Source organism: Mus musculus, chromosome 4, assembly GCF_000001635.26.
Source record: "Mus musculus strain C57BL/6J chromosome 4, GRCm38.p6 C57BL/6J".
Taxonomy (NCBI): domain Eukaryota; kingdom Metazoa; phylum Chordata; class Mammalia; order Rodentia; family Muridae; genus Mus; species Mus musculus.
The window spans coordinates 154,221,923-154,234,108 of record NC_000070.6 but is presented as its reverse complement, the minus strand read 5'-3'; the positions used below and the strand labels follow the sequence as shown (position 1 = coordinate 154,234,108).

At 54.4% G+C, this 12,186-nt stretch overlaps 1 protein-coding gene across 3 annotated transcripts in view; it reads right to left on the bottom strand.

Annotated features, from left to right (window-relative positions):
• Megf6 (multiple EGF-like-domains 6) overlaps window positions 1-12,186 on the bottom strand; it is a 105,018-nt gene that overhangs the window by 41,613 nt on the left and 51,219 nt on the right. For 2 of the 3 annotated variants that reach the window (NM_001162977.1, XM_011250240.1), the window contains exon 4: window positions 9,886-10,008. The exons of the other annotated variant lie outside the window; for it this stretch is intronic. In NM_001162977.1, coding sequence (NP_001156449.1) covers window positions 9,886-10,008 — 123 coding nt within the window. The remainder of the gene's footprint in view (window positions 1-9,885; window positions 10,009-12,186) is intronic. 3 annotated transcript variants of the gene reach the window in all.

Below are 12,186 nucleotides of genomic sequence, written 5' to 3'. Positions count from 1 at the left end.
TCTGTGTCAGCAGCAGGGGCCACGCCCATCTCCAGTCAGCCCAGCTCCCTCCCCAAGCCAGCAGCCACCAGTCTTCTCTGTCTTGATTCCCCCAAACACCACCATGACTCCCCCAAACACCACTACTTCCTTCAGAGCTAGGAGGCCCCTGACTCTAGGCAGTGCGGCAGAACTGGCATTTCCCAAGAAAGTGGACTCTGATGTGAGTCCGTCTCCTAGCAACATCCTTTCCCTGCAGCTCTTTACCCTGGTTCCAACTCAGATATCAAACACCTAAGTGCATGTTACTAAATCCCAAAGAGATGAACAGTACCCAGCCCCACAAGGCTGAGCACGGAGTGGCACTGGGTAAGGTATAGCTTCACGGATGCATGATAGCTGAGGGTATAGGAATCTATGTAACACCTTGTCCAGGATTCTAGGAACTCAGAGATGACTCTAAGCGACAAGCCTACCTCCCTCTACTACGCCCGTCCATGTTCCTACCTGGCAACATCCCATAGGATCAGCTCTGGATAGAACTGCCTGTGTAGACCTGGTGAAGGACCAAGCAGTAACTGAGTCCAGCGGTCAGGGAAGGGTATAAAATATAAGAGGAAGCAGAGCCCTTTAGAGACAGCCCTAATGAGATCTAAATCTCATGTCTAAAGCCACCACATGGTGGGTGAGGGAGTTGGTTGGGTAGGCATGACATCCATTATTATCTTCACGTGCCTCCTGTGCTGGGCCAGTCCAGGCATGCTCCCAAGTGGACCTTAAGAGAGCTGAAGGGAAGGTCTTCCAGGCTCAGATAAGGTGCAGACAGCCCATGCACACAGAGCAGGGTGGGCTGCCAACCAGTCAAGGACAGCCCCATACTAACTGCATCTCCAGCTACAGGGAGAAGGGCCACAAAGAGGCTTGGGACAGTTACCTTTAATTGTCAACTTGACTCAACCCAGAATCATCTGAGAAGAGTCTTCACGGAGGACTGTCCGAGTTGACTGTGAAGGGCTGTCTTAATCGAATTAATCCCAGTAGGAAGACTCAGTCTGGTGTGGGAGGCGCCATTTCCTATACAGTTAGGCCTGAACGGAGTGAATGGAGAAACTGAGCTGAACACGTTTGCAAACATTATTTCTCTCTACTTTTGACGTGGATGTGCTTGAGCCAGCTACGTCGTAGCCGTTGCTACTAGGGCTTCCCTCAACAATGGCCTGCAACCTGGAATTGTCTCCCTACCACCACCACCACCAATCGGCTTTTTATCAGGGGATTTTATCGGAACAGCAGAAATGAAACCAGAACAGGACTGGAACCTGCATGGGACCAGGGACCCAAGCCTCTCTGAGCCAAAGAACCCCCTCTGACCCTTGAACCTCCTCCTAGACAGGACATGCACCTGCTGGCTCTTTCTGACCCTTCACCTCCAGAGGAGGTCAGGCTGCAGGCTGCAGCCAAATATAGCTCAGCCCACTTCCCTACGGAGACCAGACTCCGAGACATTCCTCCCAGCCCCTCTCCTACTGTGTTGTGTGGAGGTCATTTCTGGACCAGAGTGTGCCAAGGTTCCCGCCCAGCCTCAGAGCACACAGGGTCTGGCTGAGCCTCCTGGAATCATTCTGAGTGAGTTTTCTGGTAAATCCATTACCAGTCCCTGCTCCTCACCCAAGCCAAGGAAGAAAAATGAATCCAGCTGCCTTTCCTGCCTGCAGCCATTCCTGGCAGGGCCAGGTGGAAATAAGGGGGGCTCTACCCTTGCAGATGGAGGGCCTCCTGGGAGAGCAGTCCTGACCCACGGCCTCCTCTAGGGACCATACATCCCAAGGAGCATTGAATCTACAGGAAGCACCTGAGACCCCAAACCATAATAATGCCAGGAGTCGCTACAAGCGCCAGACAAGAGCCACACAGGGACCCCTGAACAAGTCAATCACAGTCTCAGTCTCTCTCCCTGTGGTTGTATGGGCCCCGGAAAATCCTGACAGGTGCACCACCAAGGACGCGTTCCCACCCTGGGGGAGGTCAGTCGTCTCCCTGGGCCCCAGGGAGAGCAGTGACCACGCGACAAATCCATGGACACCCGAGTCTTGCATTAGACTCAGAGAAGGGGACAAAGTGGCTCTACTGACTATGGAAGCTACCTGGGGAGGGAGGTCCCGATGTGACCTTTGGAGAAGATATTTTCAGGACTACAAAACTAACTTGTCAGAGAATGTGAGCAGGTAGCTGAAGGTTGCTAGGCAATGAGGAAGAAGGGCCCTGGATACCAGGCAGCCAAGGTGGGAGATCTGGACAATGATTGGATCCAACAGACTGTGGCTTGGGACCAGCAACCTATCACTGGGACCATGACTTTCTGTCATCTTCATGGCTCAGCACGCCTTCCTCCACCTGCTGGATGCTAGGGCAAAGGTTGGCAGCCAGCTCCTGCCGGGCACCTGCAAGAAGCCCCAAATGCTGCTACCTCACAATACCCACAGGAATGTACGTGGGCCATTAATTCTTGTTCTGCCAAGGCCACTGGAGTATGTGCTGCCTAGACTCTAAGGAACCGTCTGCATCCACATAAGACTCACAGGAGTGACCTCTGACTCAACAGGGTTTCCCCTACTCAAATCCCTACGGGGCTCGAGGTGGCACATGGGTCTCCTCATAGCAGCTGATCACAGACCTCCCCCCACCCCCACTGACTCTGTCTAGAATTATAAAGGGCTCTAGTGTCTAAAGTCTAAAGGTTCGGTGGAGTCAGGAACCCAACTATACAGCAGAGTCTATAGTTGGGGAAGTGAAATGGGGGGAGGGGCTGGGCTTAAGACTCACTTCCCAGGATGCCTTAGGGAAGAGACAGAGTGGAGCAGGGAAAGTATCCCATGAGGCCCTGGGTGGCAGGTGCAGTCTTCATTCAAACCAATGAACTGAGAGAAACGGTAGCTCGAAGGCATGGCTGCACAGGGACAGGTAGGAGGCAGAGGCCTTGGGACAAGTAAAGGTTGGTCCAGTATGAAAATAGAGGCAGGAGACATCAGTGGAGAAGAGATACTGCTGAGGCGCTAAGTATAGGTTCCCCCTGCCCTTGCTCCGCCCCTGACCTTACTCCAGTATTGCCTCCTCCCTCCTCCCCCGCTCCCACTTCTATACCACACACCCCCCCCCCACCGGTCCCACTCCCTCCCCCACCCTGGCCCCTACTCTTGTACTGCTTTCTCCCCCTCCCTGCTCCCACCCCAGCCCCTACTCCTGTATTGCCTCCACCCCTGCCCTTGACCCCACCTCTGCTGCAATGCCCTCACCCCAGCCCCGCCCCACTCCCACTCCACCCCAACTGGCCATGAGGTACAGGTCCTGTAACCAGGTCTATATGCTCTGCCATCTGCTAGCCAGGAGGAGGGCCTGCCTGTCAGCTTCACTTCCAGGAGACATAACAGTGACTGAGTTTTTCTAGGTCACACAAGCCATGACTGCTCTTTAAGGCAGATTTAGCATCCCCTTTACCCACCAAATGCTCAGCTACTGAGAAGGAGACTTCGACCGCTAGGGAGCAAAGCTGCTGAGGTGCCATGAGGACGGAGGAGAAGGGGTGCCTGCAACATCCCTTTCTCCAGCCCGGAAGACTTTTCGTCCTGTGTAGAAGCTTCCAGAACCAGGGAAAGATCGTCCCCACGTCACCTGATGGTCGTTTTCGCAACTCAAGGACTGACCGTCCTGTGGGATACTGGCCAGGATTCTTACAACACTTTAAGGCCCTCCATTCTACTGTCCGCTTCTTTTCCTTATGCTTGGTTTGAAAGCTCAGCTTCTTGTAATGGGGGAGGGGGAGCTGTTCTTAGAGACAGTCTCTATAGCCCCAAGCTGGCCTCAAAAGTAAAGGAAGGTGACCTTGAACTTCTGATACTCCTCCTGCATTCCTTCCTGAGTCTGAGATTGTAGGTATAAACAACCATGAAATCTGTGCCTTCCTGGGGATTGAACCCAAGGCTCTGTATATGTTAGGCAAGTGCTCTTAGCCCCAGCCCTGGGATGGGGGACCCCCTCAGTCATTGCTGTCCTAAGTTGGCACTCGGGGGCTCAAACTTTCATGACCCCTACATCTAGATCTTTCCTGCAGGTCAGCTTGTGCCCACAAGGACTTATGCCAAGAAGTGGGTTGGTGTTTACCGGAGGCTACCAGCTCCCTGTGCTGGTTCCCTCCAAAGATGGCACTCCCCAAAGGCTCTGAGGAGGTGAGATCGGCCTCTCGCACTATTGCCATTGGGCTGGCAACGCACTGACCTTAAAGGCTATTATTTTCTTGCCTTGGCCCCAACCAGGGATTTACTTGCCAGTTTGCTCACTAGAGGAATGGGCGCGAGCCAGCAATGGGAAATGAGAGCTTTCAACTCTCAGCACCTCTGACGGAGGGAGGCCCTGGCCACGGGTGGCTCTGGAAAACCTGCCTGGAAGGATCGCATTTGTAATTGGGTTTCCTTGCCATATCCAGGGGACACTGGACTGGGAAAGCCCTAGTTCTGGCACTGGCAGAAAGAAGGATGTGACTCTACGGCCAGAAGGCCAGGTTCATGCCTGACTCCAGAACCCATAGGTGTGTGACCACACCCGCCAGCCTCGAGCTCTGTCGGTGCAGCAGGCCACTCTCGCCACTATGACTGAGTTCCTCGTTTGATGGACGAGCAACAGTAGGAACTGACTAATCACAGCATTAGATGTTAAACCAGGACAGAGGCTGGCAGAACTGGCATCCGGTGAGGCCTGTTCCTCATCGACGGCACTCGGGTTTTCCTCAGCGGGTGGACAGGGCTACAGGCTTTAACCTCTCTTCATGCTACCACCCTGCAGATTCTGTGGAGCGTCTGAGTTCACAGAGGACATTGGTAGACACAAATGCCAGCTCTGTGCAGATAGTGCTGACCAGAAAGACAGGAAAGGAACACAACTCTCTCGTGTTCCCAAAGGCCCTGGGAGAATGGAGGGATTCCAGTGGGAGCAGGGGCCATGCAAGTGGCTGAAAACAGGGCCCTGAGGTCACCAGCCAGCTCTGGGGTCTCCATCCCTGCTTGGGACTCAGCAGCCACTACTGACCCTCTCTGTCCTCTAGGTAAGTTCTTTAACAGTGTGTGAAGCTTGGGAGGCCTTTCCAGCCTGGCACGTCTGCCTCCTTGGAAAGGAGCCTCCTTGGGGATGATCACACGGTACCATCAATGATCCAGCACTGTGAGTGCCAAGAGCATAGTAGGGTGCTTCAGTCACTGTTCTTCCCATCCACTGAGACCAGGCTACCCCCAAGAGTTCAGTCCACAGGTACTTAAAGACTTGGGAGGACTCCACAGGAACACTGCTTCCTGGGGTCCAGATACTACACAGCAAGAGAGTCAGAGAAGGCTCTACTTCAAAAGGGGTGCAAGGACACAGCCATTCCAGGGGACAGGCATAAGAATCAGGGGTCTGAAGGAGCACCGTTAATCCTCCCTAGAGATCAGTACAGCTGGCCTGGGTCGGCTGCCGTCAGCCTTCTTAATCAGAGTTTCAATTCACTTCCCACGTTCCTTCCTCTCCCTAGAGACGGAGAGGACCTGGCTGAACTCTCAGGCAACAATCGTGCATCAGTGGGTGTGACAGACATGGGACTGGAGCCACTGTGACAGCTGAGAGCGGGTGAGACAAGCTTCATGGGAACCCTGATTTGGGGGAGCCTCCTTGGGGACGATGACATAGTGTCCATGAAGAGCTGGAGTCTCACGAACATTCCAAAACTATCTCGGCTCTACTCTTAAACCTCTACGGCTGGGGAAAGTCAGGAGCCTGGATCATCAGGCTGAGCCTCTCCCTCCGGGGCATCACTTGCAGAATCCCACACTGCATGGGAAGGTAGACCTGGAGACCTGAATCAGAAAGGGCTGCCAAGCCTCCTCCCCTGCCCCATGAGAAGCTCTGGCCACCATCCTGACAGCACTAAGTAAGACAGAATAATTCACCCTGTTACAACAACACAAGAACCTTCAGGCTACTCAGTTTAGAGTAAGGACTGGACCCATCTTACAGATAGGAATGTTTTAGAAATGAGCTCCAAGCCAGAGGGCAGCAAGAAAGGTAAGGTAAACTATGGCCTTGGAGCTTGCCTGAACTTGCAAGGAGCCCCCATTAGAACCTAGGTAAAGAGAAGGCAGAGGAGATTAATCACCCGAGACACAGGCTAGCCCTCCACAGGCAGAGCTGGCAAGCAAGCAGAAACTCTCCACCTATGATCTGCCTCTAACGCTGGCCTGGCAGTTGGCAAGCATGATGCTGGCCTCAGCCTCTGAGCATTTCCTGAATCCTCTAACGACTTAAGATCTGAGAGCCTATTTGTCATGGTTTACTGACAGAGGCCCAGGCTCAGACACACACCTTCGTGAGGGCTTAAGGAGATGTTCAACCCTCACTGGCACCGAAGGCGAGTCCTGGAGTGGCTTTGCCAATGCAGGGCGGCGATGACTGAGCATACAGAAAGGAGCTTTGTTGGGTCTGGGAAGATGTTTCAGATGTGTTTGCCTCATCCACATGAAGGCCAAGCAGGGTGACCTCCACATCTAGTCCCAGATCTGAGAAGGGGGAGATGAGGAGACTCCTGGGGCTCACTGGCTGCTGGCCGACATGGTGAATTCCAGACCAATGAGGAACCGTGTGTCAAAAAGAAAGTGAAGAAGCATCTACAAACACCACTACAGGACGGACGGACAGACGGACACACACACACACCAAACAAAATAAATATTGAAAAGCCTGATAGGTCTGCCACACACAGGCCGAGGCTCACCTGTTCAGAAGAACTAGTTCAAGACAGAGACCAGATCCCACCCAGCAACGCAGAGGCAGTGGCAGTGGCTAGTGTCACTATGGCCACCCAGTCCAGCTGAGTGGATTTGGCCCCGGCTCCAGCAGAGCCTCCCAGAACATGACATATATCAGCCTGAACCAGCTCTCAGGGTTGGGGCCAAGACACCTCCAGCCAGGCTCCCTTGCCAGTCCTGTTTCACGGCGACAATTCATCACTCTTGGTGGTTTCTGGGCTCACCCTGCCGTCCCCTCTGCACACACCTCCCTGCACAAGCAAGCAAGGCAGGCCTCCCCTTCTGGGACATCCTCATTTCCTACTGTCCGTGCTCACACGCGCAGGCAGCCTGCACCCGAGAACTGTACTGCCTCACGTCTGCCAGAGGAGGCTGGACTGGCAGGGGACACAGAGCTCAGCAGGCTCCTGGCTCTCAGCAGCCCCTTGGCCATGAGGTGACTTAGACCTCCAATCATCTCAAACTCGCAGAGCTGGGGCATGAACCCTGGTGGGGGTTGGGGGGGCAGGGAAGAGGCAGGAAGAGGAGAGAAGGCAGATGCGGCCGCCAGAACGCAAGGTTTGAGGACCATCCATGTCTGAGACACCATTCTGCCTCCGCCTAAGACTTGGTTCTCTGGCCATGCCCCTGCCTCTACCCACCTCTGTCAGATTACAAAGACCTGGTCTACCCTTAGGGACCCCAAACGGAGACTCCAATGCCTCGTACAGTAACACAGAAGCAGACCTAGTGCCCCAGGCTGCAATTCCAGCTTCTTAGGAGGGCTGAGGCAGGAAGATCCCAAGTTCAAGGCCTGCCTGGGCCACAGATCGAGGTCAAGAGGAGCCTGGAAAATTCAGTCAGACCCTGTCTCAAAGGTAGCTGTGGGTAAGGCTTAGTGGTAGAGAGCTTGGCTAGCACAAAAAAAGGCCAAGTTCAGCATCCCCCGTGGGTGGATGGACAGACAGCTTAGGCCTTAGGTCATTGGCCTTTCCTACCTTCTGTCTACCTCATGCCTGGGGCGCCTGAGTGGAAGCTAGCACTGTGCCCAGCTCCCATAAGTCTATGTCTCACTTGGAATGGGCATCAACACAGCACACCAGGTCCAGAGCACATGCTACAAACTCCGACTTCTGGGAGAAAGCTGATGGGACACACTCTCTAACGCACACCCGAGAGCATTCCTCTCCCAGACAGGGCTGGGAAGACAGCAAGACTTCCTCTGGAACTCCGTAGATCTTTAGGGGTCACCCTTTCCCATGCCTTAACAATATCTATCTAGAACCCCACTATACAGAGCTTCCAATCCACTCTTCTGAGCTATAAGAAATATGAGGTTAGCAGAGCCAGGTTCTGACCCACTGAATCACCCCAAAGCAAATGAGCAGAGTTGGGAATACTAGATAGAGAGGCCCCTGGATAGCAAGCCTACTCTAAGCACTGTGGCATCCTGACGCTGAATGTTTTGACCCACAACCTAATGCCCACGTGAGGGACTTCTGAGATGATTTCATGGCTATGGTGAGCCTTCCCTGCAGGCTCAGGAGATACCCTAGGCACGGAACCTCACTGCTTGGCCCCAGAGGCAGCAGGTTCTCTGGGTATCTTCCCTTGGGTAACTGCTGTCAGACAGGCACACAAGTGGTTGGCGGATCCAGCCAGCAACCAGAGGGATGCTGGGAATCTGCAGTGCCCAGGAGAGCCCTTGGCGTGGTTTTCCGTATGCCACTGAAGAATGGGGGATTTCCAGGCTCCCAAAGTTCAGATATGGCGAGGCTCTGGGAACATTAGACAGCTACCTCAGACTAGCCCCACCCAGGAAGCCATGGGGCTGGGGAGCCTGATTCCACCTTGGATGAGGAAGAAGCCAAAGGGCAGGTGGCACTCGGGGCGGGAAATAACCAGCACTTGGTTAGATGAACTGGCTCACAGGAAGCAACCCAGGGCCAGGCTGTATCAAGTCTTTCATCTGCTCCTTAAACCAGCTTAAGCATCACTCCCTCCTTTCAGAGGGAGATGCCTCAGGCGTATGGTGCTGAGGGAGGCTATCTGGGTTCTGTGACGTGGGGACACAGTGAGAGACTCTAGCCCACAAAGGTCCTGAGCACTCAGTATGCACAGCCTTCTCACAGATACAAGAAGAGGGGTGCAAGCTGTTCCCCAGAGCTGACTCACTAAGCCAGTTAAAATCATGAGCCATCTTTAATGCTCGGTCAAGCCGAAACCCAAGTCTGCTGGCAAGACGACCCGCAAGCAGAGGGGTGGGCTCTGAGGGCGTCTGCAGGAACCGGCTGCACAGGCGCAGAAACACAGACACAATAATCATTAAACACTTATCTGCCCTACCTCCCTTTAGGCTAGACACGTGGAGGAACAGGCCTCCTGCTGCCCCACAGCTGGGGCATGACCCTAGTGTTACAGCCACATTCCCCACCTCCAAGCTCCTGCTGGTTACAGGGAACCCACTCTTCTAGAATGTCTCATGCAGAGCAGACACCCCCGCCTCAATGCCTCTCCAGACCCCAACTTGTAGGCAGATGGTTCACAGATGGGCAGCTGAATAGCTGGAGATGGTGTGACATTTAACTGAGGTCATTCTAAGACTCAGACAGTGACCATCTGATACAGAGAGCAGAGACAGCCTCTTGACCCAGGCCCAGGACCCTGGACACTGATGGCCCCAAACGCTCCAAGGGACTCAGCTGTTCAAACCAGCCCTGGGCTCAGATGTGAGGGCAGCCAGAGAATGCAGAAAAGGGGAGGGGAGACTGAGAGGCTGGGGACAGCAGGGCCTCCTCATCCCCCTCTCCTCAGTTCCCCGAGTCTCTCCAGGATCTACTTCTGTCTGGTCTTGATTTTGCTGTCGGCCTGCCAGCAATGCTGGGGTGGAGTCACAGGGGCTGTTCAGAGCTGGCAAGCTGCTCTCAGCCCCAGGCCTCTCACAGTCTTTGACAGGCGAGGTTCCTATCAGTGTCACAGGGATGTGGGCCCTTCCCCCAGAGGGTCTTAGCTCCTAGTTCTAGCTTGAGCTTACCCCTGCTCCCACCACCCACTCTCTGTCTCTGCCCTTCCCCGGGGCAGAGTACCAGACAGGTCCTACCTTGGCACGTTTTGCCATCACCCTGCAGCTGGTAGCCGGGTGGGCAGCGACAGTAAAAGCCACCCACGGTGTTGCAGCACGGGCCCTCACAGCCCCCGTTGGCATTGGCACATTCATCCACATCTGTGGGAAGAAACGCAGATGAGCACTTGGCCAAGGAAACACGGTGTCCCCGAAGGATGGGGAGGGGCGTCAGACAACATGACAGGCCCCGTGGAGGGAAATGAACAGACTCAGGCCCCATTCCTCCACCCAAGCACCCAGGGAAGCCGCTCTCTTAGCATCCAGTGCAGCAGGTCTCCAGGACAGTATCTGAGCAGCTCATCGAAGGGAATCGACCTGTAAGAGCAGCTACAACCAGCGGTGTTGGCCCCGGAGCATCCTGTAGGCTCCGGGAAGATCACCTGTGCAGCATTAGGTTTTCCAAAGAAAACAGCCTCCCTTTGCTCCGAAGCTAGGATCCCACAGGACCCTGACAATGGACCCAATACCCTGGCCACACCATGACAGCTCTGGTTGCCTTTTATGCTCTTGTAATGAGGTGGAGCTGCGTCAGGTTAGGGAAGGCAGTGAGCATACAGCAGAGCTACCGGACCCTGACTGCCATGGCCTGAGCTCACAGCTCCTTTTCCTCTGATCAGCTCTTACGGGTACAGAGCACAGATGGCCGCTCTGAGTAGGTATACGGCTGAGATGGAGGACTCCTACCTGGGCTCAGCCTTACAGGAGAAACAGTGCTTAAACACCACCCAATCTGGCCAGCCTGAGACTGCAGGGGCCTTACAAATATGTAGACTCATCATGTGTTGAGTCAGTATTTTTGCCTCTGTCCACCCACCTGGTCATACCGCTTCATCTGAGTCCAGGGAGGCTCCGGGGAGGCTAACCCTCCAGTGTCCCCAAACACAGCCAACCTCGAGGCAGGCTCAGGGCAAGGGGAATCCCAACATGTCACAGGTGCACATAGATAAGCCTTTATTCCACCTGACATGTGCTGTTGTTAGGAAAGAAGCCAAATGCTTACGCTATACACAGGAAGTTGGCAGAACCAGGTGTGGGCACTCTCAGGTCTGAGATGGCTTAAAGCTCTCCTGGTGGTCCCAATATCTCTCACAGCTTGTCAGAAGGGTTCCTAGAAGAACCTCTCACAGCTAAGCTAAGGGCCTCAGAGATACGGGCAGTTGCATGAGGACCGTGGTGGCCAAAGGACACTGGCCGGCTGCCTCCTGATTCTTGGAGCTCAGCCACCAGTCTAGCCCTGCAAAGCCAACGGTGGGAATTTCCTAGGAATTCCTGGGGAGTTACAGAGTCTCAGCAGAGGTCATGGCTGGGGTGCCTAGGGTCCCCTGTCTGCTGGCCTGAGGAGACAGCACAAAAGCCAGGCTGGCGGGCCAGGGTACGAGACACAACACAGCTCAGGTCCTGTCATTCAGACCACTGTATGGGAAACTGGAATGGAAAGGGGGTGGGGACTTGAGGATCAGGGTCACAGACAAAGAAGGTTCTCTTATAGTATTGTATGGATCCAGGTTAGGGAACCTCACAAAACCATATGTCGGCCAAGTGGGCAACAGTAAGAATGCCCTCTACAGTTCCCCATGTCTATGGGAGAAGCCTTGTCACAGTGCCCGGTACCCAGGATAGACACTTGCTGCCCTATCACCATAGCAGCTGCTAGCTCCTCCCCCATCCTGAGCACCCCTCAGAGTAGCTAGCCTCCCTCGCTGGGCTAGCCTGAGCCCTGCTGAGTTAGCATCTACATAGGAGGATTATCCACATCTGGATTTGTAAACCTTAGAAGGTGTGATCCCCACCCATCTCAGGGTTTCTGTCTCCAGCCCAGGCCCACAGGGGTTGTGGGAAATAGCAAATGCTATACAAATTCCACACAGAAGAGCTTCAGGACTGCCTGGCAAAGCGGTCGCCTTTAATCCCAGAACTCACGAAGCATGTGAGTTCCAGAACAGCCAGGGCCACACAGAAAACAAAACACCCAAACACCAGCAAGAGCTCCTGGGCAGAAGCCAGAACACACAACCCTGCCCTCCCTCCTGGGCTTTGCCACAACCTGGAACCACTGGAACAGGGCAGAACGGGCAGGTCTCTGGCTGAGCACCGTTCTCTGCACACAAACCAGGGCGAGTTGGCCATTTCAGAGGTGGGGACGGCCAAGGAAGGCCTCCATACTCCATTTGAAGCTCACAGTAAACTGTTCAGTGGAGACAGCCCACCATTCATGTGCAAACTGCCTCATCCCGGCATGTATTAAAGCTCTGTCTGTGTGCACGGCACTCCGGGAGT